The 26,644-nt window shown below is 50.7% G+C and overlaps 1 protein-coding gene across 8 annotated transcripts in view; it reads left to right on the forward strand.

The window, feature by feature from the left end:
- MICAL2 (microtubule associated monooxygenase, calponin and LIM domain containing 2) overlaps nt 1–26,644 on the forward strand; it is a 212,788-nt gene that overhangs the window by 73,684 nt on the left and 112,460 nt on the right. For all 8 annotated transcript variants that reach the window (XM_082683059.1, XM_082683062.1, XM_082683055.1 and 5 more), the window contains 9 exons: nt 8,085–8,292; nt 11,561–11,677; nt 13,032–13,133; nt 15,498–15,653; nt 18,973–19,073; nt 23,293–23,550; nt 24,675–24,790; nt 25,652–25,778; nt 26,425–26,515. In XM_082683059.1, coding sequence (XP_082539185.1) covers nt 8,085–8,292; nt 11,561–11,677; nt 13,032–13,133; nt 15,498–15,653; nt 18,973–19,073; nt 23,293–23,550; nt 24,675–24,790; nt 25,652–25,778; nt 26,425–26,515 — 1,276 coding nt within the window. The remainder of the gene's footprint in view (nt 1–8,084; nt 8,293–11,560; nt 11,678–13,031; nt 13,134–15,497; nt 15,654–18,972; nt 19,074–23,292; nt 23,551–24,674; nt 24,791–25,651; nt 25,779–26,424; nt 26,516–26,644) is intronic.

Genomic DNA, 26,644 nt, shown 5'->3' on the forward strand with positions numbered 1-26,644 from the left:
CCTGAGGGAGAAGAGGGAGCCAAGACAGCTGGCTGCTCGGCCCCCGACCCTGCCCCTTGACTAGAAAATTCTGGCTGATAACTGCACACACCAAGTAGCCAGCACCAGAGAGGATTAAAAACTCTCAGGAAGAAAGATCACTGGTGGGGAGAAACCCATGTTCCAAGAAGCAAAATAGAGTATAGTTTGTCAGCTCAAATGCATATGTTTCAGATATGCGCATTTCATCATATATGAATTTTATCTTAAAAAAACAAAAAGGGTTTGTACAAATCTTGAACTCCAGTCAGTGATATTCATCCTCAAGTATTTGGGAGGAAATGTACTGATTCTGCAATTTAGTTGGAATGCACCAAAAAAATAAGATAAGTTGATGAATGGGTAGAGGGATGGACAGACGAATAAATATGTGATAAGGGAGAGTGAAATGTAAGTATAGAATCTAGGTGGTAGGTACTTGGTTGTTCACTAAAATTCTTTCAAATTTTCTGTATATTTGAAAACCTTTGGGAAAATGTTGCAAAGAAAATATCGTAAAGCTACTAGATTACAAAGAGAAAAAATAGTCCGCAATGGAAAAATACACAAGTAGGCTTGGAAATACTTACCAACATTTAAAATGCTGTTTGGAAAGCTGAATGTTAACATGAAGGTAAATAAAACTAAGTCTATATATTTTCTGTAGTAGATTCCCTTTTCTTGTATTAGAAAATAAATATTTTTTATTTTATATAATTTTATATGTTGTTTTTATAGATTATGTATATAATTTTGGGGAGAGGATGTTCCATACAGGGGGCAAAACAAATGGAAAAGGCCCTGTGTGTATTTAGTGAGGCCATTATGGCTGAAGTGCAGAGAGGGAGGGAAGTGTGGTCGGAGCAGAAGACAGAAAAAAATTGGAGAGGAGGGTCATGTAGGGCCCAAGGCCATGATAAGGTCTGATGTTGAGCTTTGTGTTCCATGGGAAGATGCTAGAGGTTGTGAGCTGGAGTGAATGATCTGACTTAGAAGGACCTTTCTGCTCCTTTGGGGGTGGGACATGGGTGGAAGCAGGACTCCCCACTCTCTCCAAACCTTCTTTCTGGCTCAGACCTCAGTGTGCCATTTCTTCTACACCTCGGCCTTGTGAGCCTTCCCCTAGAGAGGTCTTTCTTATCACATAGAGTCTCCAGTCTGTCTCTTTAGCAAGCTGATGTTAGTCGTCACAGGTAATCCTCAAACAATCCAGCTCTCATGGTTTCTGTTGTATTTTTTCCCTGGTCCCAGCCACCCAGTCTCTGAGGCTTGGGAACACCAGTCCTCTCTTGCATCCCCATAATCCTACAGGGTGTTCAGGAGTCCTTACATGTCCTAGTGGAGGAGGAGACATCTTAATCCTCTGCCACCTAGCACCCCCTGGGCCCCAGATGAGTGAATATATAGGCTCATGATTTCAAGCAGGGGCTCTGGGGTCACTGGTTAACTCCTGCCCTAGTTCTGTGACCCTGGACAAGTTCTATGAGCTTCCCAACTCCAGTTTTCTCAGCTGCCAGACAGCGATGAGTATGATGAGTTTGCCTAACTCAGGATTTCTGTAGAAGCGAAATGAGATGCATTTCTTACACACACAGGGCTCAGCACAGACCTGCACGTTGTAAGCAGGCAGTAAGCATGGGCTCTGATTTTTATTCCCACTGTTACCAATGCTCCGAGTTGGTGACTATTGCTCTTCCCATTATGGAAGGTACAGGCACCAACAAAGGCCAGATGGGGCACAGTTGGTGCTATTGAGGAGTCCTGGGCTCTGCTGCTGGTGGGGGGTTGGGCGGGGATTGACATGTCTGCCCAACTTCAGGGGACTCACGCCCAGGTGGGGAGATCCCATGAGGTATCCACAGCACCCAGAGGCAGAAAGCACAGCCTTGAGGGTTGTACTTAGAGCTTTAGACCTGCGGTCTGGTACAGCAAACTCTCAAGGCCGAGGGGCAGAACATGTCAAAGGAAACTGTCCCCAAAAACCCAGCCCCTGTGGCCAGCAGGTACGGTTGCTCCTCGGAGCCCAGGCTCAAGCTGGAAGGGAAGGACAGGGAGGAGTGGAATGCTTCTCAGAGGGATTTGTATTATTTATTTGAGAGCAGGCAGGGAGAACAGGATATCTTTTTCCTTTTCCTTTCTGTAAATTTCTGAAGTCGGTAAGCAGTGTTAATTGTTACTCAGGAATAACTGGGTGTGACCCAGATACAAAGAGTCCGGAGTGGGGCAGAGCCCTGTCCAGTCCGGGGAGATTTTGCTCCCTGCCTGGAGTGGCCCTTGAAATCCCCAGCCACCCAGCCTGCAGAGACTCCTGCCAGCTAGAAGCTTCAGTGGCTGCATCACTCCCCTTAGTGCTGCCCTGTGGAATGGGGACATGAGGCCAGCTCCTGCCATTCCGCCTCCCCCACTAGTACCTATGATTGGAAAATGCTCTGTCCCATTGTGTCCCATGATTGTACTCGTGGGAACCCACTAGCAGTCAGGGCCTTCCCGCCTGGCTTCAGATGAGCAGCTCGTCTGAAGAGCCAGTGAAGCTGGGAAACCACCCCGGGGACTAGAGTGCCACCCTGGAGAGCTAGCCTATAACTCAGCACACTAGCTGGATATGGCACTGTGCACCACCTCACAGGGCTCAGCTCACCGCCTGGGGCCGCCTATGCCCCAGAGGCACGCAGGAGGCTTGCATAGCCCAGGGCCGAACCCTCACGCCCATGGCACCTGCTGAAGTGGCTTCCTGGACTTGCACGAGCCCTAGCTCCGTTCACTCCAGGGCAGCACAGGAGGCTCGGCCCGGATCCGAGCTTAGGCCCTCTGTGCGGCGGCCCCGGAAGCCCGGCCTGCAGCCCAGCTCCCTTCAGACTTGACCATTTCCCCCTCCTGTGGCCAGCCTTACTCTCTTTTGGCCCTGTCTCTTTGCTCCAAAATGGGGATAATAAGGGCACCTGGAGTAAGCAGCTGAACTTCTGGTCCTCAGCTCGCTCATTTACAAAGTGGAGGTGATGCTGACTCTGACCATGGAGGGCCGTGCACAGGACACCATACACCATACATGAAGGGACTGGGATGGCGCCTGGCCCCTAGAAGGTTCTGGGCATGATACCTTTTTTTTTTTTTTTTAAGACTTTATGTATTTATTTGACAGGCAGAAATCACAATTATGCAGAGAGGCAGACAGAGAGATTGGGGGAAGCAGGCTCCCTGCTGAGCAGAGAGCCCAATACAGGGCCCAATCCCAGGACCCTGAGATCATCACCTGAGCTGAAGGCAGAGGCTTAACCCACTGAGCCACCCAGGAGCCCCTGGGTATGATACCTTTTACAAACTGTAATCCTCCTCTTCAGCGAGGTCGGCCCGCTCCCGGATGGCTGGCCCCGGTCTGCCTGCGGGTGCTGGCTCTCCGCACCCGGGGAACATCTGCACACACAGCTCCCCAGGAAATTGGAGGCAGAGCTGAGGATCGGAAATCCAGTCTCCAGACGACTAACCCCTGGCTTAGCCCCTGGTCCCCTTGGGGCTTCCCTCTGGGCAATGAATACCTTTCACATTCTTGGCACAGGCCCAGGGCACCCACCCACTTATGGATTGGAAGCTGCATCATGTTATCAAGCAGTGGGGAGTGCTTGTGGGGCTCCTCTGGGATGGTGTGAGGGGCCCGCGTGACTGAGGCTGCCCCAGCCACGGGCGTGATGCACCCGCGTGTGCCTTTGACTGTGGGCTAGTCCCCTCATCCCCTCTTCCCACCCCTTGATAAATAAGAGCTGTTTTTTCCATGTGCTGTTTGTCTCTGCACAAACGCAGAGGACTGAGCACCACGAAGCTTATCTATACAATGGACTTCCTGCTGGTGTTGGATCTGCCCCACTCCCCCCCGGGTCATAAATTTATGTCGCCTGAGCACACTGATCTGCTGACGTCCGTAATGCTGGTGGCCTTGGCAGACCCCAGCTCCCCCTGCCTGGGTGGGAAATGCAGACGCAAACCCGGGATGACATGAGCTGAACATCCCAGTGACTGACGGACAGCCAGAACTGGGTGGGTGGGGAGGGTGTGAGAAGTTCATTCTTTCGTCAGCTGTTTATTGAAGCCTCCTGTGTGCCAGGCCGGGTACTGGGCTGTGAGCATACAGAAGTGCAGAGGACTTGGGGACAGCTTTGGAGGAGCACTCCCTCTGGCCTGGGAGACAGATGCGGGTAATTATAACATGCAGAGCTGAGTTCTGGGGTAGCATTAAGGACAGAACCTGTGGACGGAATGTACAGTGTAATTTGGGACTCAAGAAAGGCCTCGAGGCTGAGTTTTAATGAAAAGTCTTCTCTCCTTGGCAACAAATCCTCAGCAGTGAGAGCCCAGACGGGGGTGGGAATTGTGGGGAGTTTTTTCAGCTTGAGTTATCACAACCCTTTGCACCTGTGGTCTGTTTGCCCCAAGTCCACCATCCAGAGCATCACCTGTGGGCACACTGGGGGCGGCTGCCTTCTCTCCTGTTCTCTGACCAGGCCTCTTGGTGGCTGCAGTTTTTCGTCCCTGCTCAGAATTCTAAGTTCCCATGTTAATCATAACAAGTGTCCTCTGAGAGGAGCCGCGGGGCCCCTGCCAGCAAGCCTTCTCGCCTGTCTTGATAACATCTGCACTGAATTTTCTCCCTTTGTATAATTAGGTATTTGCTTTGACTTGAGATTACAGTGTGACTGGCGTCTCCGAAATTTCAGGCCCGAAATATGTGCTGGGGCCCAGAGTGGTGTGAAAAGGAAGCTTTCGCCCATGGGGTTTCAGGTTCAGTTGGGAGGTGGGCAACAGCACGCTGGCTGCTGTTGGCATGAAATCTGCCCAGCAACCCCTCAACGGGTGGGAAAGGGAGCTCCTGCCTTGCTCCGGGAGCAGTGTGGGGTCAGGCCTGGTGGACAGAAGGACTCAGGACGGCAGGACAGCTCCCCCTCATTCTCTTCCTGCCCTTCTTCCCCCCACATCCTTCCACCCCCGCAGCATCCCTGGCCCCGGAGTGACAGGACTCAGCAAACAGGAAAAGATGCACTAACTGCTAAGAAATGCAGTGAATCCAGGCTTAACCCCAACGGCAACTTCAGAGAGTCAGGGCTTGGAATCTTCCTTTACAGTGCCCGTCATGGTCTGGCTATGTCAAGCCAGAGGAGCTGTTTCGGGTGTGAGATAAGGAGTGGTTCTCTCTTGTCTGCTCCAACCATAAAGGAAGCAAAAGGATTTGCATACCCGCTCCGCGACATCTCTGGAGTGAGCTGTATCTCAGCAGTGACTTCATTTCCCTTAAACTCCCTGGAAGGTTCCATCCAGCAAGCCACACTGATTGTGGTGTGGGAGTTTCTGATAGGCTTGTTTGTACTTTCCCTTGGAGACCCCAGAGACCCCAGGGGAGTGATAACTGGATGATGGAATATTTGCTAGAGGAAGGGAAATGCATTTTTTTAAGATAAGATTTGATCCTGAGCAGAGGGGAAGTTCCCAGATGCCTCTGTAATGTTGAGCAGTGAAGTGTCTGCATAGGTCTCCTTCCCTCTGGCTTTGCTGGAGTGGCCTCAGGGCTCCCACCCCAGGAGGATTCTGCCTCTTGAAGGTGCTTCAGGGGCTTCCTGGGGGTAGGATGGGTATGGCCCTACCACACATGGGGACCTCTGACTCTCTCAGCTGGAATACTGCCATTTCCCTCTGTCCTTACACAGTACTGGTGACTTTGTTTAAGTAGAAGGGCTTTGCCCCAGACAAAAGGTTAGGTCATTCCATGTTGTTCCTTCTCTCCTAATAGGGCTGTAGCTTCCTTGAGGAAGACCCTGGTCTTGCTCAACACTGCAGTGTCCACTGTGACCTAGTGTGGGACCTGTATAGAATCTTGTTCTGTCAGCCTCTGCTTGCATGGCCCCAGTGTCTGCGGGGCCAAGGTCATACTCCCTCACTTGGTGTTTAGGACCTTCAGCACCTGGCTCCAGACTGACCTCATCTCTTTCCTCTCCCTCCCCTCCCTCTCCCAAAGTCTCCTCCTCTCCATCCACCTGGAACTTCTTTCTCTTGGAATGGGTGACCCCTCTGCAGAAGTGTTCTTTCTTCTCTTTATTCCTGGTGGAAGTAGGACAGAAGTAATAGTTGCAGCATGATGGGCTCTGGAGTGAGACCACCCAGGCCTGCCTCCTGGTTCTGTCCCTCTGGATCTGGGAAACCAGGGGCCCATTACCTAGCTGTGTCGTGCCTCAGTTTTCCCATCCGTGAAATGAGGATAATAATAGTTTCTCCTTCTCCAATGTGCTGGGAGTACTAACTGCTAAAACACATGACGCATGTGAACTGAGCGTCCGGCACGTAGTGAATGTTCAACACATGCAGGCTCTGGTGACAGTGATCATTGTTAAAGACCTTCTTTGCGAAGCCTTTTCTAGCTCATCAGGCAGAGTCAGCATCTCCTCTTCTGGGCCCCCAGTAGAACCAACCACAAAGCGTTCTGGTTTCTTACCCCACAAGCCTGAGTTTGCCACTAGATGGAGAGTCCCTGGAAGACAGGGACGGGGTCTCAGTGATAAGAGCGAGAGTGTCTACCCTAGTGTGTACCAAACTCCTGAATATGAGCTTTTTCTTATCCTGTAAGTACTTTATGAATATCTAATTCACATACCATATCATTCACCCTTTTAATGTGTGTAATTCAATGGTTTTAATATATTCACAAAGTTGTGCCACCACCACAATGACTGAATCCTAAAATATCACCCTAAAAAGAAACCACACAGCAGTGAGCAGTCCTTCCCCACTGCCCTTCCCCCGCCCTGTCAACCACTAATCTCCCTTCGGTCTCCATGAATTTGCCTATTCTGGACATTTTCTGTAAATGGAATCATACCGTCTCTGTCCCTTTGTGTCTGGTTGCTTTCATTTAGCATGACGTTTTCAAGGTTCATCTATAGCTCAGTAATTCGTTCCTTTTTGGAGTTGAATCATCCCTTATATGGACATACCACATTTTGTGTCTTCGTCAACTAATGAACTTTTCAGTTGTTTCTGTTTTTTGGCTATAATGAATAATGCTGCCATGAACATTCATGTGCCCATCTCCATGTGGATGTATGTTTTTATGTCTCTTGGGCTGATGCACAGGAATACAGTTGCTGGCTTGTCTGGCAACTCTGTTTAACTTTTTGAGGAACTGCCAAACTGTTCCAAAGCATCTGCACCATCCACATGCCTGCCAGCAACAAATGTGGGTTCCAGTTTCTCCACATCTTTGCCATCACTTATTTTTGTCTGTCTTTTTGATGATAGTCACCCTAGTGGGTATGAAGTAGTATCTCATTGTGGCTTTGATTTGCATTTCCTTGATGGCTAATGACTCTGAGCATCTTTCCCAGTGCTTCCTGGCCACTTATATGTCTTCTTGGAAAAAATTTCTATGGGGATTATCTGCCTGCTCTTTAATTGGGTCATCTTTTTTTTTTTTTTAATTATTAAGTTGGTAAATTCTTTACATATTTTGGCTACTAGTCCCTTATCACATTTATGATTTGCAACTATTTCCTCCCATCTGTGTGCTGTCTCTTCACTTTCTTATGGTGGCCTTTCAAGCATGAAAAGTTTTAGGAATGAAGTCCAATTTATCTCTTTCTTCTTGCTTTGCTGGTGTAAGGGTTATCACATCTAAGAAACCATTGCCTCATCTGAGGTCACAGTGATGCACCAGAGTTTTTTAAAAGCCAGTCTTATTTTTGATAACTCTGTGAGGAAAGAGTAGTATACCCATTCCCAGATGAGGAAGCTAAGAGGTCAAGTGCCAGAGCTGGGCTTTAAGCTCAGGTTAGTCTGACTCAGAACCTCAAGTGTATCTTTCTGTGCTTCCCTGCCAAGTCCCTGGACTTCTATGTCTTTCCCAGGGTTTGGTGCGGGGACTGGTTTGGCCCACAGGTGAGGTACCTTGGGTGGATGAATGGCAGGTCCTAACTGGTGCTTCATTTACTACTTGCTGGTTCATTTGAGTGGACCCGTTAGCTGTTGGCAAGGGGTTTGTGTCCACAGTGCTAGAGATCACCACACGTCTCTCTCCTCTCTTACCTCTGCAGTGTCTCATCATTGGGGGAGGACCATGTGGTTTGCGCACTGCCATTGAACTTGCCTACCTAGGAGCCAAAGTGGTTGTGGTGGAGAAGAGGGACACCTTCTCCAGGAACAATGTGCTGCACCTGTGGCCTTTCACCATCCATGACCTGCGGGGCCTGGGAGCCAAGAAGTTCTATGGGAAGTTCTGCGCTGGCTCCATTGACCACATCAGTGAGTAGAGCCCATGGGGCCAACCCCTGGGGCACATATCTCCACACTGAGTCTCCAGGATGTTCCAGCTTACACGTCCATGGGGGTCCGTACATTCAACCGGCAGACATTTCGTGAAGGCCCTGCTCCGTGCCTTATGCTACGTCTGGGCTGCGTGTGCCCCACTGAGTTGTAGGCACCATGAAGTTGGGGCCTGTGATGTGCCCCACTCACCGGATTGTCTCAGGGCATAAAGGGGTGCTTGACACATAGTAGGTGCTCAGTCAACTTCTGCTGAATGAATGGATGAAATATGGGGAAGAGAATCAGAGGTGGGTAACACGGTCTGCCCTCGCAGAGAGCTCACCGAGATCTTGTCAGGGATAAACTGCACGTTAACAGAGCCATTAGACTCGCTAGAGGGGTTCAGATGAGGGAGGCACACAAAACCATGAAATGGGCCAGGGTGTCGAGCAACACGTGGACGTTGTGGTGCCGGTTCTGGGGAAAACCGTGGCAGGTTTAGAAGAGGAATGACACAATTGGCAGGCCCTGGACCAAGTTTCCTTGCATTTTAAAAAGAGGGAGGGCATCATGACAGGGGTTCACCCAGACAAGGAGGGGGAAGTAGGAAACATGGATTTCAGGCCCTGGGCCAGCCCTGCAGTCAAGCATGCTCAGGGGAACATCCAAGCCCTTCTGTTCTGTTACTCCAGCCTGGGTCTCTTGAGGCAAGGTCTGTGCAGACAGGCTGTGGCAGAACAGACTTCCCTCTCATGCTGAGTGGAGAGGAGGCCTTTAGCCATTTCATATATAAAACTGTGTCCTATAAATGTCAGGGAGGTTAACACTATGGGGAGAGTTCAAGGGCTTAGACAGATCCGGGCTCTAAATCTGTCTTGCCCATTTGCTGTGGGACTTGGGTCAAATTCCTTACCTTCTGCAAGTCCCAAGTTTTGTCTCCCTCACATGTGATGAATGCCTGCCTCCCTGGAGGGTCAGGTAGGTGAGGTCAAGTTTGTGATGTGCTTACCACTGTGCCTGCCTGGTAGTAGGGACTCAGAGAATGCTTGGCCTCCATTGGTGTACAGCAAGCAAGAGGAAGAGGCAGCTGGCATCCCCAGCTTCAGGTTCCAGAGCTGCCTTCTTTCAACTCATGGGGGGCAGGAGAGCCCTGAGAGCCATGTTCTCATGAGGACGGGAACTGACAGGGAAGGGTGTGGGGCTCAGAAGAATGACGGAAGACAGTGGTCAGCCACATTGGGTGTCGTTTAGTCACGGGTACAGGGGAACCTATCAGCAGTGGCCTCAGACTGTATTCCCACTCTGGGATGAGAAAATTCCAGGAGTCTGTTGGAAAGAGATTTGGGTTTGCCCAGAAGGCTGCTTGCTGTGTCAGCTTTCAGGAATATTCTCTACCACCCACAGAAGAATGTATGTTGGTGCCCAAATCAGAACTACAGCATTGAGCACCACTTTCCCACTGAGCGCTCCTGGGAGGCAGAGCTGGGCACCAGGGGACCTTGCAAGCGCCCCCTCTGTTGAGCTGCCTTCCCTGCCAGTTGGGAGCCCCTCTCTGCCCCATTGATGGGGCTCCCATTTAATCCCTAGTTCTCAGAAAATTCCCCGTGTTCAGAAACCCTGGCAAGACTCTGGATCTGAGATTCTGACATTTGGGGCACTCATTGTTAAGAGCGGTTCCATTGGCTGTGAGAAGGGAGGCAGGGAGAATTTGCTGAACACCTACTGTGTGTTAGAACAAGGTAGATTAGGAGCCTTGAAATGAAGAGGAGAGGCCAGGCCGGTGCCTAGGCCTGTTTCCAGGCAGGAGGGGGATCGGATTCTTTAAGCCCGAGCTGACTGGCTTCCTTTCAGACAGATGCTGGTCTCCAGCCCCAGCTGTGCCCCAGCCCCCAGCACGCCTCAGCAGTTCCCAAATGTCCTGTGTCAGCACCCTCCTCCCCTTCCCATGTGCTCACTCCAAAACTCCTTCTGAGCAAATGGCCTTCCTCCTCTGCTCTGGGGAGGAGAAGCCACTGGCGGGCACTCCCATCGCCAGCCCCTCTCTGTCCTGCACTGGCCTCCACCTGAGTTCCCCTTCCTGCCCTCCCTGCCGTGTCTGAGTCTGAGCAGGCTGCTCAGCTCCACTCTGCTCCCTCTTGGTTTCCTGCCCCTTACCTCACTGCCCCTCTACCCTCTCTTATTACCTTAATTTTTTTCTATTTCAAAACATTTACCGTAGAAAGAGAGGACTCTTTGTCGACTTTGTCTGTGCGTCCCACCCATGACTCCTTCCATTGAGATCTGACTTCTTCCCACCTCCTGTGAAAGAGATTTTCGCTGAGATTTCCACTCCTGGAAGCCTCCTAACTCCCAAGTGCCCTGGCCTCTTGCAGCCATCATAATCCCTAATCTGTCTGTGGGATTTGGTACTCTGTTGGCTTCCTGGACTGCAACTCCAGCCCTGTTCTGCCACTCCTCTGCACCCCCACCACCTGCCTCCGACCACGGTGGCCTGCCCTCACCTGTCCACTTGTGTTTCCTCCACTAGAGTGCGTTCTGAGTCTCTATACCTACCATGGCACCTGGTCCACTGTAGATGCTCAATAAATGTTAAGTGTACAAAGCCCACAAAATAGAGAGTTTTGCACTCTACAGTAGAATATTCAGAGACAGACCCATGTGTGCTGAATGACCAGGGATGAGTTAGTGACACTCATCGGGGGAGTTGGGGCAATGGGTACAAGGTGACTTACCATGAGTCCAGCTCTGTGGAGAGAAATCCCCCCTCATGCTGACCCTGGATGGCTAAGGGCTTAGGCCCAGTCCCCCACAAAATGAGCCATTTCATCACTGACTTGTGGCCATTACTCTCGAGGTTTACTCCTCTTTCCATCTTTGCCTTGTCAGACCAACGGCCCTCTCAGGGAGGAGGCAGGAAAGGAAGAGCCTCCATCTTGAGAGCATTTTCTAAAAGCTAGAGCGCAGTCTTGGAACCAGACAGATCTGGGTCCATGTTCTAGTTTGCTGCTGTATGACCTTGAACAAGTCACTTCACCTCGCCGAGCCTCAGTTTCTCATCTATAAGATGGGAATAATTATCCCACAGTAAGGGTTAAATGTGAAAACGCTGAGTGGCCGGCGCATAACTAGTTCTCAGTCGTGATCATCATTGGTCTGTTGCTCTGCTCAGAGATCAGTGAGGAGCGATTATAGAGTACCCTGCATACAGGAGGCACTCAAGCATGGCTGCTGACACCTCTTCTCTTTCCCCTTTCCTACCTAACAGGCATTCGTCAGCTGCAGCTCATCCTATTCAAGGTGGCCCTGATGCTGGGAGTTGAAATCCACGTGAATGTGGAGTTCGTGAAGGTTCTAGAGCCTCCTGAAGATCAAGAAAATCAAAGTACAGTATAATCTTCCTCTTATGTCTACAAGTCAGATACTGGCAAGTGGAGATCACATTTGCAGCTCTCAGAGAATGTTCCCATAAGAGTTACTCTTGTTGGGAGCTATTGGGCATAATCCCATCAAAGGACATTTTTACCTTTTCTGCCCAACGCAGCCACCTTAGGTTTGCTCTTCTCCTCCCAGGGCAGTTATTAAGCCACTAAACCTATCATTTGGTTACCGTGTCAGTGGGAGGTGGTACTTTGACAAACGAAGTACTAGGTAATTAGGATAGAAGATCTAGTTTCAGTTGTTTGTTGAAGTTCATTCCTAGTTCTTCAGGCCGCATGGGAACATACACGGACGTGTGGCTGCACTTGTTCCCACGTGATATTTTAAAATCCAGTAAAGAAAAAAAAAAAGTGAAGCTTCTTGAACAAACATGAAATAAGGGCCCATAATATTATTTGGTATGTAATTATTTTAAAGCCTTTCTGAAGCATAGTTTACCAACCACGGAAGTCACCCGTGGTGGGTAATGTCTTATTTAGCCATGTTGCTCTTTTTCCTTATAGTATATGTTCATGTAGGTGCTGATTTCATGCACACTGTGGTCCAAGAGTTTGTTCATGATGCCTCTGCAGCTTATCTCTTACCAAAAGCCGCTGCTGCCTGGGTAGGGCTTGTGGTTTGGGTAGCTTCGTGTCGGAGACCTCAGAGTCTCATGGGCTCATTAGAGCTCTGACCATTCCTGTCCTCCATTCAAAACATTCCAGAGTGTAGGAGAGGCGTTTAGTGACCTTTGTAGCAGGACAGCATCTTTTAGGGACCTTCCAGAGATACGTGTGCCCTTAGCCTCTCCCAGACCCAATTCTGGATGACCAGCAAGGTTTTACCTGGAAGTGTTCCCATCAAAAGCTCTGTGCTGCCCAACAGAACATTTTGAGTGTAATGAAGTGGGAATTCGAACTGGTTTCTGGACACCCTGCACATCCATCATTTGGGTCTGGTCGGTAATGGGAGGACAAGGAGGATTGTATGGGAGTATGAAGAGAATGTGGTAGAGTGCACTGAGACAGAGAGGGTTCAAGTGGGACTGGCCTGAGGACCATTGATAGACTCTCAGCCTTTATAGAAACTGGTTAAATCAGGCATGGGGTGGGCGCTGCTGGTTTACCTTCTCCAGGATTGAACAGATACTGAAGCCAGAAGGTCTCCAGATGCGAGTGTGAATCAGGAGAACTCTGGGTCTTTCCCTGGCAGATCTATCTGGGGTTCCTTTACCTAGAGATATCCCCTTTCCCCCAGCCCACACTGCAGGGACTTCCCACCTTTCTCTGCCAACTCAAACCATTTTTCTGTTTTGGTAGAAATCGGCTGGCGGGCAGAATTTCTCCCTGCGGACCACTGTCTGTCGGACTTTGAGTTCGATGTCATCATTGGCGCCGACGGCCGCAGGAACACACTGGAAGGTGAAGACTCCTTTTTCCTGGAGCTGAGGATGGGGGCCTTGGGACTGGGAGGGGGCTACAGAATGGTGGCCCTGATAGAAGGGCAGACTGTCCTGCCAGGCCTGAGGCTGATCATCGAGAGCGCAGGTGTTCATGGTCTGTGAACCATCAGCCTTCCTACCTGTAAAATGAAGATAATAGAATCTTGTCATGAGGGCTATGAAAGGACTTATATGTAAAAATGCTTTATAAAGGTAAAGTGCCATGGCAATTGTGAGTCAGCATGCATTTATGGAGCCCCTGTCAGTGAGTCCACGGTACTGAGCACTCCCACACTTACTTCATCCAGCTAAGACAACCGTTCTTAGAGTCTTGGTGGCCTTCTTTTGTCACGTGTAATACCCCAGCAAGAAGAGCCCATCTCTTCTGTAACTTGTAAGCACAGTCATTGCTGGGCAGTAAGATGAGCTTTTCCCCAGACTTTCAGGGTGCAGAACCATGCTTCTCTGAATTCTGAAGTTAGAAGCATAACATGTTTTCTTGGAGTAAGATCTAATCAGGTTGGGAGAAGAGCGCCACCACCAGAAATGTCTTCAATCCCCTAGTCCCTCCCCCAAAGAGTAATTGATGCTGAGATTGTACTAATTGGCACTAACTGTATGAACAAGAGACCACAGATGGCGGACGGGAGTGGTCCCACATGGCCTCTCAGGCTGGCGGCTAGATCTGCTCTTCGAGTTGCCCTGCTCGCGGGCTGCAGGCTGTCGGTTTCTGATGGAGAGGGCACGTCCCCCAAGGACAGAACACACTCCTGGAAAAGAGAGCTGATGCTGGAGGATTTGAGAGGTGTGGACTGCCTAGCTGGGTCCTACCCACCAGCTGTGCCACCAGGACCCTTTCCCCACTCCTTTGCCTCTCTCTTTGCCTCCATCTCTACACATGCCAGACCCCTGCAATCAGTAACCCATATTTGACCAAGATTTTTTAAGCTGTTAACCTGAATGTTGTGCTACTAGAATTTTGGGGGCCATTTTGATGGTTGGGTAGAACTGCAAGTCTGAATATTTGTAAATCCAAAATCCACACTTTCCTGAGTATAGTTAGGCATTTCATGGACAGGAAAAGAAGGATAAGAAGAAGGAGAGCCACTTAGGCAGCTTAGCACCAACTAAGTAGACTAGAGTGTGAGTTTCTCTATGTTGGCCCTACTGACATATGGGGCCAGATCATTCTTTGTCCTGCTCCCAGTAGGAAGCTTAGCGGCATCCCTGGCCTCTCCAGGCCAGGCTCCAGTAGCACAACTGGCTCCCCCCACCGCCATGCCCCGCGCCAAGTTGTAGCAACCAGAAATGTCTCCACACATTGCCAAGATGCCCCTGGGGGCCAAAGTCACTCCCAGTTAAGAAATACTAGACTAGAGAATAATGGCCATTTTTGACCATTTCAATAAAAGTTTAATGAAGATGGACTAAAGAGGAGGTATTGAGAAAAAACCCCAAAGTTTCTAGTCAAAGGGAGTATTGACAGAGAAGCTTGGGAATCATCATGAGGTCCGAGTATGTGGTGAGCAAATGTAGGGAGAGTTCCCAGAGGAGGCTGAAGACAAAGGCATGTCCAGAGAGCCTGCCCTTGTGATGAGAGCCTTGAGTTGAGCAGAGTAAACAGTAGTGTCTGGAGCAGAGGGAAGATTCAGGACTGTGGGATAGCCAGATGCTAGAAAGAAAGGGGATGGGCAGAAGGTGTTCCAGTGAAGTGTGACCCCTGCTTGGGATCCTCTGTGTCACCACCATTAAAAATCAAAGTTAATGTAAGCCATCAAAAACTAGAGGAACCCCAAGAATCACTGTATCAAATCAATTACAAGTTGGACTTCTGTCTCCTCATTAGATATTTACTGAGTGTGGGCTAAGCACCCACTGGAGACTAGAAATAGAAAATTTGTTAAAATTCCCATCCTACAGGAATTCAATCTCATAATCCTACTTTTCAAGGGGGGGGGGACACAAAAAACGCTGACAACCTAGTTTTAATTGTAAAAGTTCAAAATGCATGTATCGTGGGTATATCTAGCTGCTGTGCCTAACAAGCCTTTAGCATGATGGGCCTGCTGGGAAAATCACTTGAGCCTTTTGTCTGTAGAAGCCTCACCAGAATAATTGGTCCTATAGATTTTAGGAAGGGGGAAAGTCCCCTTAACTGAAGCCTCTGGGGATGGGTTTCTTCTTGGGGTACAAAACTTGGCCTGTCCACCTGCCGCGTTCTCCAGGCAGAACTCTGGGTTCACTGGCCTGTGAGGCATCTGAGGACAGCTTCCTCCATAATCTTTCTCAGTTTTCACACCAAATGCAGAAGAAAGACTCTCCTTTCCCCTTTTTCTTCATGCAGGGTTCAGAAGGAAAGAATTCCGTGGGAAGTTGGCTATTGCCATCACCGCCAACTTCATAAACAGAAACAGCACAGCTGAGGCCAAGGTGGAAGAGATTAGTGGCGTGGCTTTCATCTTCAACCAGAAATTTTTTCAGGACCTTAAAGAAGAAACAGGTGGGACCTTCACTTTTCTCTAAACCAAACCATCGTCCATGCCGGGGATTCCCAGCTCTTGGGATTGGGAGACTCAACTCTGATTATGTGGAAGCAGGGACTTCTCCTTAGGATAGAAATGGGCAGATTCCTTCAAGGACAAGAGAGATTCTTGAGGGAAAGTTCTGGATGCTGTACGCCAAAATGGATAAAGATATATTTACTCAGCATTTACTCAATAGGCCCGTTCAGTGCTGGTATTCAGTATCATGGGATACAAAGTTGAGGCTGGCATGGTCTGCTCCCCAAGTAGCTCCTTGTCTAGTGATGGACACCCAGGGAAACCACCCTGATGTGGAGATCGGACTGGGCCTGATGCAGCATGAGCCTTAGGGAGCCTTCTGAGGAGGGAGCCAGCAACCTGGGTGGGTCTCTGAAGAAGTGTAGGTGCTTTGGTTCAGGGTGCCAGGTGTCCTTCCGCATGAAGAACATCCAGAGAAACCCAGGGAATGTGTACTCACCCCCACGCATCAATTGTCCCCTAGACGTGGGCCTTGAAATCTTTTGAAGATACTCATTTACTCAACAAATACTTGTTGATTGCCTGCCTGAGGCCAGATGCTGTTCAAGGGCTTGAGAAAGAGCAGTGGGCAAAATGAGACCCCTCTCTGGGGAGGGACAGTAAACAAACAACTAGCTCGTCTGGCAGTCACAATGACGGTGGAGAGAAGGAAGCATGGCAAGGAGAAAGAGGGATGAAACCCTGCTGCCAATTAAGTAAATTCCAGATTTTTTTCTTTTAACCTGATTTAAAAATCTATATCTCTCCTTGAAAGGCAGTGTGACAACAGTGTTAAATAAATTTTTTAAAAATTTTTAATTTTTATTTATTTTGAGAAAGAGTGTAAGTCAGGGGAGACCCAGAGGGGAAGGGAGGTGCCGAGGATGAGGGAGAAAGAATCCTCAGGCAGACTCCCCACTGAGCAGAGAGCCTGACGTGGGGCTTGATATCATGACCCTGAGATCATGACCTGGCTTGAAACCAAGAGTCAGACACTTAACCAACTAAGCCAACCAGGTGCCCCTAAAATTTTTATGCTAAAAATAAATCATCCACACTCAGCATCACCTAGCACAGAAATAGTGCTCATTGCCATATACTGCTTTTCGGTAACCGTCCACTTGTACCCTCCCTTTCCACATGGCTCCAGCTCTTAGCAGAGTGTCAGTACTCTTTGTGATTCTGGTTTTCTCATGTGGCATCGCATTGTAAATATTGTCCATGTTGCAGCCACATCCCCCCAATGGTCACTTTTGCAGGCTGCAGAATGGCTCGTGAAGGGGCTGTACATCTCTGCCCCCAAACATCCAAATGGGAGGCCTGGCAAACTGTGCTTGGCCATGTGGGTCCATATTCTCCTCAAGCTAAGAACGGTCTCAATAGTTTGGAATGGCCGAGGAGAAAGCAAAAGAGTATTTTGTGGCAAATCAACAATTGCCTGGAACTCAGGTTTCCAGGTCCATAAACAAAAGCTTCCTGGAGCACCGTCACCCCTGGTCATGCATGTCGCTGCGCATGGCGGCTCCCCCAAGAATGGTTGTGGACCCGATGGCTCATGAAGCCTGGAATGCTTACTTTCTGGCCCTTTGTGGCAGACGTGCGCTGGCCCCTGATTGAGGCCTTTCGGCTGTTGACCGTTACAGAGCACACCTCTCCTGCTGGACTCTTGCCAGTGGGGTTTTTTGGAATGGGATTCCGTATTGAGCAGACTGTGCTGCTCCCTGGCCACGAGGATGTGTTCCCGTTGTCCGACTCTCTGACTGACCACGTGGCACGATTTTATTGAATATTTTCTTCTAGCATATTGTGTTCTTGTGCACGATTTAAGAATGAGTTCAACCCTCCGTTCCTCTCAAAAACTAAGAAGATAAATACTTCAACAAACCACCAAATATGGATTCTGACAGGACATGGTGTGTGTTTTTCCAAATGTTTCAATGAGTTTCCTTTGAATTTCGCTGTGATAGTCACCTTTGGCCATTGTTTCACAGTGCCCCTTGCACAGTGACAACGATGAATTTCCTCCGATTCTCTGGGCGGCCCTTCTGCATTGATGGCTATTTCCTACTTAACAGTAATAAAGGGGTTCCTATGGTTACCCAGCACACCTGTGTCAACCACTGATAAGTTTTGAGTCTCTTCCTTTCCCTTCGGAGAAGCTAAGCCAGTGGTTTTCAAACTGGCATGTGCATCAGAATCACCTTGTGGGGCTTGTCAAAGTGCTGATTGCTGGCCCCATGCTCTGTTTCTTGATCTACTAGATCCAGGGCACGGTCCTGATCCTTAGCATTTCTAGCTTCTCAGGTGTTGCTGATGCCAGCCAGGGTGACCCCACTTTGAGAACCGCTGAGCTAAGCTCTCACAGCATTTTTTTTTTTTTTTTTTTTTTAATACAGAAACCTAGTCTATAAAGTATTTTGGCAATTGCTGGAAAGTGAAAAGCTATACAACCCAGGCCTCTAAACTGAGTTGTTCCTGCCAGGGTATCTGGGTTCCCTCCCACATAAGGGGGATAGTAGAAACATTGCTTAGCACAGTCTTGAAAGAATTCACCCAGCTTTTTGAATCTCTGGCCATATACAGGGTGTGGTGGATGGGACTTGGAATCAGACTGGCTGGGGTTCAAGTCCCAGCTCTGTTGTTGCTTGGTGCCATGCCTCGGACCACTCTTGGCCCTTCTGTAGCACTTTGCTCTAGCCTGAAAATACAGGTCCTCAGCCGTTGAAGACTTTGAGGTTTTCTTTTTTTAAAGTGTTTTCATCATATTGCAGTATATAAATATATCAAATGAACATGTTGTACACCTTAAACTGACACTATGTTATATATCAATAATATCTTAATTTTAAAAAACACATAGTGTCTTTGGGACACCTGGGTGGCTCATTTGGTGGAACAGCCGACTGTAGAGTCTGGACCCTGATCTCAGGGTCCTGGGATCAAGCCCCGTGTCAGACTCCTAGCTCACAGAGGACTCAACCTGAGGATTACCTCTCTCCCTTTGCCCCTCCCCCTGCTCCCACGGGCATGTGCTCTCTCTCTCTCCCTCTCTCTAAAATAAATCTTAACAAAACAACAACCCCCAAACAGTGTCTTAGTGGTATGCTAAAAGCTAGCTGTGTGGAGATGGGGAAATTCTAGCCCTCAGTGTTATCTTTTCTGGGCTTGTATGTTTTAAAACCTTGCCTAACGTAAATACATGCAGGTAAGTAATGACACCTGTGCTGGGGCGAGGCCCTGCGGGAGTCAGACTGAGTCCATGCACGCTTCTCTTCACAGGGATTGATCTTGAGAACATTGTTTACTATAAGGACTGCACCCACTATTTTGTCATGACCGCCAAGAAGCAGAGCCTGCTTGACAAAGGTGTCATCATTAATGTACGTATCTCTTGGCTGCCATGTCCTTTCTTTCCCTTTGCGACCCAGCATGTGCAAGAGCAAGGGGTGGGGAGGCGGGAAGGAACCACCGCCCACCGCTCTCCTCCTCCGTGCTGTGGTGTGAGCGTTGGATGAAGGAGCCCACAGCACTATGGGCAGACGTGTTCCTGCAGAGAGCCAGGCTGAGACCCGCACCCAGATGTTTGTGTAAGCCTCTGCCCCCAAGAGATCAGTGGGGTCTTTTCCTTCCCCACATCTCTCTCAACCCTGCCCCTGTTTTGGAGAGGTCCCATGTCATTTGGAGGCCAGTGGGGGCTCCTTGTTCTACTGGGGCACTGAGAATGCATGCGCTTGTGAATTTCCCTTGGTGGCCCTCTTGTCATGGGGGTGGCACGGAGCTGTCTCTTCTCGCAGTCAGAAAGGCTCCACTTGAATCTTGGCTCTGTGGCGGATTAACTCAGGACTGTGACTAAGCTGCTTAGCTTTTCTGAACTTCAGTCTCCTTCTCCGGAGACTTGGAATAATGGTTTCTGAGGGTTGTTTGCAGGAGTAAATGAGAGAATGTACAGAGTAGCTGTCCCAGTGCCCGGACCATCTAGGGGGGTTATGGATTCCCTGTGTAACTTCTGTCTGGTTTGGATACCTGCTTTTTTGTCCTGTTGGCTTCCTGGCCTCTGTGTCCTGCCTTTGCATCTTCAAAAGAGCACTGGGTTGGAAGAAAGCACTTGGAGTTGGGGACCCTGAACTGGAAGCTTCTTTGGGCAAGTTTATAACCCTTCCAGAGCCTCTGTTCCTGCCCCAGCTGCTGCCTGGTACCTCAAGATAGGGATCCTGTTGTCCGAAGTCAGCCTGCTCTACAGGTGTCAGCCAGCAGCCTGGGCGGCATGGTGACCATTCACTGTTGCTTGTCGGAGATGAACGTCTGTCCTCTTGCCACTTTGTGCTGGCTGCCGGCCGGGTGCCATGAGTAACCCAGCCGTCCCCTGGGCCGCCTCCTTGCTCAGAGCCTGAGTTGCAGACAGGAGGCTGTGAATGGTGGGATGGGGGGGTGCAGGAGGCTGACTGGGCACAGCTAGTAGATGTGTGAGTGATGGGTTTCAACGTCTGGTACTCCCTGGCTGACCCAGTCTGGGGGAGGTGAGGTGGGGTCCCCTTCTTCCCTCTGCTCCACAGGCATCCCTCCCGAAGTTGCCTTGTCCCTCGGGAAGCCTGTGGCAGATAGTGAAGGACTGTTTGGTGTCCAAGGCTATAAGCATGGTGGGCATCTCTGCAAAGGAGGGACGGAGGAGGGCTTTGTCGGCCCCACACACCAACCCTAGGGCATCAGGCAGAGTTCGACATGGGTTTCCTATTTCACTGGCTGAGTACTCCAGCCTCTGGGTACTAAGGTTCCCTCAGGGCATCCCTGGGCATTTGTCCAGACCATGACACGTTGCTCACAGTGACTCAACTCTTTGACAGTTGTCGTAGCCCCTGCATACTCCCCTCTCTCCGTCACGGCACAGGTGGGCCAGCGTGACTCACTGTGAATCCATCATGACTGTGGAGGAGCTGGGAGCAGATCCCAGGCTCGTGGGGGTCCTCACCAAGGCTTTTCTTCTCCTCACAGATTCCGGGGGCATCTTCCAAGCCGGTGCTGCAGGGCCCCCTAGGTATAAGATAGGAATTCTTGGCTAGAAATTACAGGCCCCAGGCCGGACATGAGAAAGCTGGATGGCCATTTGGTTCAGGAGTTCTGGTCTTGAGTCTCCCCGTGTCCAGCCAAGCTCTGTGGCATTTGCATAGCTGGGAGTTGGTCCATCTACCCTGAGCCACTCAAATTAACATTCTTGTCATGCTCCCAGAGGAATGGCAAGTCTTCTCTCACTTTCTCTCCCTGCATGGGTCAGCATCTTCCAAGAGGCACACAGAGGTGCTGAGTGAAAGTGTATCGACTGACTGACCTGCTTCCCCATCTATTCCTGCTGATCTCTGGGCTTCCCATGGCTCCTGAAGGGAGAGTGAAGTTTCTCCTCAAGAAACCATGTCTCCGGGCTCCCAGCTCTGTCCTTCTTGCTCTCTGTCACGAGGAGGGTGGACCATTGCCGGGCCCTGCCTCTGCTGGGCCATATACATACAGGCTGGGACTCCCGGATGCAGCAGGCTTGTCCTTGCCACTGTGTGAGGGAGTGCCGTTGCCAATGGGCAAGGTGAGCACACATCAGAGCTGGTCTCCAAATGCTGAACCCACCCTCGTTGGAAGCCATTGCCTGACCTCTTCCCGTCTCCAGCATTCTTTTCAGCTTAGTACATGGGGCAGCTGTTCTGTCCGATTCCCCACCTGGGCCATTCTTGATGCTTCTCCCTCTACGGGCCCTCCTCTCTGCCTAGGACACAGCCTCTCTTCCGTACCTGTGCCTGTGGAAAATGGGACCCACCCTCATTCTCCTGCCTCTGTCTTAATTTAAAACGCCTTCTCCAGGCCTGCCCACTTTCCATAGGGCCCCATCCCCATCTTTCTCTCCCTTGTCCTTGTTCTCACGCCATCCCTGTGGTCCTGCTCCTGTATCCATCTACTCCCCTGGAACTTCCTGCCCAACAAGGTCCCGTGGCTCCACCCAGCAGTCCTGGCAGGTGGGCTCCCAGGCCAACACATGCTCCTCTCTGGGCCACCAGCACCAGCGACCTTCACTGTGCAGTACTCACACTCACTGATCAGCCAGCCTACCTACAGCATGCTCTGAAAAAGGGTATTTTCAAGACCTCTCCATCCCCGTCTCCTCTCCACGCCTTTAAGGGAGGGGATTGGTCATGTGACTGTAGGAACAGGTGTGAGAAAGGACACGTGAATAGCAAGAGCTCCAACCTGAACGCCACAACCCGACACAGGGCTCCCAGGCCAGTGCTGGGTACGATCTGGGTGACGTAGTTTGGTGTGAGCCTGTTAAAATTTCTGGAGCAAGGTATTTGAAATCCTGGTTCTTAGGAAAACTGACACAGTGGGTCACTGTATTTCTTGATGTGGCTGTGTCTTCTAAATGCTCCTGTCGGTATGTGGGTGAGGAATGGTCCAGAAGCGTACTTCACCATACATTTATGTTTTGTGCCATCATAAATTATAGGGGACAGAAATTCCCATTTACTGAGCACTTACCATGTGCCAGGAGTCAGGTTAGGAATTTTATGTCTATATTTCCTTCGGTCCTCACTGTGTGAAGTAGATTTTGTTATTCCCAGAATGAGAAATGAGAAAATGGAAACTCAGAGAAGTTCAGTAATTTGCCCACATTTGCTTAGTGAAAAGCGAAGGTGGAATCTGAGCTCGGGCTGTGGATAACCCCGAGGCCTGTGTTAGTCTCACATACTGGTTCCCGCCCACGCCCCTGCCCCACCTTGGGATCTGCACTTTCTGTGTCACCTTTTGGGAGGAAAGCCTTCTAGTTTCTTAGACGTATGATGAGCAGATTAGACTCTGGGGGATGTCCTGCAGGTCACCGCCGGCGTCTGTCAGGAATGAATCTCCTGCCCCTCTAAGCCACGGCCCTCCTCCTTTTAGCAAGGAGTGTGACAGTTTACATTTTAAGAGCAAAGCAGAGCCCTGAGCAGCCCTTAGCCTCTCAAGAAAAGAGAGAGCTGATTCTGGAGGGAAGGTTTGAGAGCTCTGCCAAGCATTCATGCCTTTTCTGGTCTTGCTTGACCACCAAATGTAGCATGTCTGGATCATATTAGCTTAGCTTAGTCTGCTATGAAATCACTATTTCTTATTTGCTCTCTCATCTTTTAATTGTACTTAAAGTTATCACAAGAACCAGCCATGTAAAATATCTTCTGTATTTACCACAAGACCACTATTGAGTAAGCTGGTTATTACGACACTATGTTCTCTATCAAAATTCCGACGTGAGATAGTTCTTTTAGAATTTAGTGCCAGGAAAAAAATTTCCTCCCCTAGGAATGTCTACGCTTCCTTCTTTCTGATAAGGAAAGCAGTGCCATAGATCACATTTCCCTTTTGCCTTGGATGCCAGGAAGCTCAAAGCCAAGTGTGAGGCGTAATCACAGCTCTGTCAACCCTGACAGATGACTGACTTCGTTCCTCTTGATTCCTTTGGCCCTGAGTTTCTGTTTTGCTTAGCTTTGCTGTACAAAACCATTCCAAGTTCTTTTGCAAAGATGTGGGTGTGAACGGTTGCCCGTTACGGGGGTGGATTCCCACACTGCAATCTCGTTCTCTCCCCAGGACTACATCGACACAGAGATGCTGTTGTGCGCAGAGAACGTGAACCAGGACAACCTGCTTTCCTACGCCCGCGAGGCCGCAGATTTCGCCACCAATTATCAGCTGCCATCACTAGACTTTGCTCTGAACCACTACGGGCAGCCTGACGTGGCCATGTTCGACTTCACCTCTATGTACGCCTCAGAGAATGCCGCCTTGGTGCGCGAGCGCCAGTCCCACCAGCTCCTCGTGGCCCTGGTGGGCGACAGCTTGCTCGAGGTAGCATCTGTGTTTGGAACCACCCTGTTCCTGGTAGAAGACAGATTTCTGGTGTGGCCAGTGGCATCTGCTCTCCCACAGCCAGGGGAAGGACGGGCTCCCTGCCAGTGGGCCGGACTTGGCCAGGCTGTCCTGGCCTCCAGCTTGCACCTGGCCTGCCCTTTCACCAGACCCAGAGGAGCTCATGGTGTCTTCCTCTCCACACTTCTGGGCTCTTCGCGCTGACCTCTTTGTCAGAGTAGGAAACTAGTCAGCCCTACTCTGTCCTGCATGGGCAGGTCTCTTCAGAACGTGTACCCCCTCAGCTGGGCCACAACTTTTTCCTCACAAGGGGAGATCTCTGGGGCCTTGCAACAGGGAGATCATAGAGGGGACAAAAAGACATGTGGGCCCCAAAGTCCGGTTTCCCTCCATGGCCTCCAACTCAGAATGCTGCCCAAAGCATCGGCATCTGCAAGCATCCTTAGCTTGAACCAACTTTTTCAGCAGGGTTACATTTTTATCTTTAAAGTAAGCAGTAACCAAAAAATGTTTATTTATCCCAAGTAAGAGTCAAATTCCAAACCATGCTTTGGGTGCCCAGGGGACAGTCAGTTGGAACTTAGCTTGGCGGACCAGCCCTCACTTACCATGGTGTGTGGGCCACCACCCCCCCCCCCCGCCAACCCCACTGTCTCCCTTCTCAGCATTCCCTCCTGTTACTCTGCTCCAGGCCTCCACCAGGCCTTTGCCCACGCTGCTGCTCTTGAATGGATCAAGATTAGAAGCCTACCCATTCTTTAAAATCAGCATAAATGCAACTCTTTTGTGAAGCCTTCCCAATTTCCATCTCCCTGGGATGGGGTGGGGGGCATTTGCCTGTGCCTTGTTTGAGCCTCCTCCCCACCCCCGACCCCTGGCAGTTTTTCCATTCGTGGGACACAGCCCCTTTTATGTGTGACTTGCTGCTATAGCTGAACGTGTTCGTGCTAAATCCTAGGGGACTGTCCTGTCGCCCCACACTCACTCCCGTGCCTCCCACGGGCTGGGCAAACACTGAGTGCTTGAGAGAACGGGATAGCAGCCTGGGGAGTGGGATGGGAGGCACGAGAACCAACTGGAATTTTGCATGTTTTCTTCTCTAGCCATTTTGGCCCATGGGCACAGGTTGTGCCCGGGGCTTCCTGGCGGCATTTGACACAGCCTGGATGGTAAAAAGCTGGGATCAGGGCACCCCTCCCCTGGAGCTGCTTGCTGAAAGGTGAGTACTGCTGCCGGGCTTCCAGCTGGGCGTGGGGGTGGGTAGGGGCAGGGCATGCTGGTTCCACAGCTTGGACAGGAAGGGAGCAGGGCTGGCCATCAGGCGGCTCCTGGATGAACCTGAAGCCTCTGTGCTCTTTCTTGTCCTTCTCACATGTGGCCTGATTTGATCATCAGGATCCCAGGGAGACTTTCTGTATTAGGTTCTGCCTCCTCCAGTGACTTCTCTTGGGGCCAGGACCTTAGGACCTGAATGCAAAAGAGAAATCCTGCTCTGGAGTGGCCCCAAAGTTGGGGTTCCCAACACAGCCAGGTCACTGTGAGATGAAAGAGGTTGAGGGGAAGTCTCAGCTGCCTGGGCTTCTGATCTCTCAGGCCTCTTCTGCTGTTGCTGAGACCTTGGGCTCCCTCCCAGACCCCTGCTGCTGGCCACGTGGCTGTAACAGCTGGTGGACTGGAAGACATCAAGACTGGCAGGTGGGGCGGGGAAGGGGGACTGGCCTCTGCGGGTCTTGGGTGTGGAGGCCTGTGGTCACAGGGGACAGGAGGCCACAGGAGGCAGCATGGCTGAATGGAGGTTCTAGCAAAACCACAGGTCCCTCAGCTGCCAGCTCTGGTGTCCCTGCCCTCTGCTCGGGGAAGGAGGCCAGCATCACTGCTGCTGGACCTCGTCCCACCCCCTCTCCCTAGTCCTTTGACTGTCTCCCACTGTGTGAGTCTCAGGAACCACGGGGGCCAGGCATTGCAGAGAAGAAGTACACAAACACATCTAAACCTTTAAGAGCAGGGGAAGGAGTTTGGGGGGATGAAGGCATGCGGCTGCCAGAGCAGTCCCTGACCCCCGGGCTCTGCCTCATCCTAGAGAGAGTCTCTACCGACTGTTACCTCAGACCACTCCGGAGAACATCAACAAGAACTTTGAGCAGTACACACTGGACCCAGGGACACGGTACCCAAATCTTAACTCCAGCTGTGTCCGGCCCCATCAGGTAAGTCCTCCCCTAGGCCCCATCTGGGTCACCCTGCCCTGACCGGTAGGTGGGAGGCCATGGAAAATCTGGGCCCATCCCTAGGGCTGAGGCCGCTGATAACTCCTGGCTCAGCTGTGGGACCAGTTCCTCTCTCTAGGAGAGCCACGAGAGACAAGAGAGTCAGCATCTCTCTAGCCTGCAGGAAAGAACTAGAACACAGGGAGCATCTGTCCTCATCTGCGCACACGCTGACGTGTTTCCTGTCACCATGAGTAGGGGTCGCTAAGCACACCTCTTGGCAGAGTCTGCTCCACCAACTGTCAGGTTCCACCAACTGTCAGGTCCTTTCAGTTCCCCGTTCTGCAGTCCCATTTCCTCCCATTGACCCAGGAACCCACAGCCACCAACTTCTGGCAACAGCGCAAAGAACAGTGTGATGTTTGTAGAATCAGCCAGTCTCGTGCTTTTACACTTGAGTCCCCCCGCATTTGGGTGGACAGCTGAGGTCCGTTGCTCAGCATCTCACGTTCCCCAGGACCTCTTGCCCAAAGTCATGCCCTCCAGCGACAGAGGGCTGGTAGACACAGAGTCGAAGTAGGGCTGGCCCCGAGACCAGCTTTGGGGAGATACCCATGGGCAGCTGTGTGGTCTCTTTGGCTTGTAGGTGAAGCATTTGTACATCACTAAGGAGCTGCACCCATGCCCTCTCGAGAGGCTGGGCTCGGTGAGGAGATCCATGAGCCTCTCCAGGAGGGGTAAGCCACTGCCCCAGGTCCTTGGCCAGATTGCAGGGGTATAGGGTTGGGGAACGCTTTGGGGGCCCAGGCCCGGCAGCCCACTCAGCTCTGCTGCTATGACCCATGTGACCTTGGCCAGGCACTTCT

The sequence above is a fragment of the Mustela nivalis genome (genome assembly GCF_964662115.1).
Source record: "Mustela nivalis genome assembly, chromosome: 9".
In the NCBI taxonomy this organism is placed as follows: Eukaryota; Metazoa; Chordata; class Mammalia; order Carnivora; family Mustelidae; genus Mustela; species Mustela nivalis.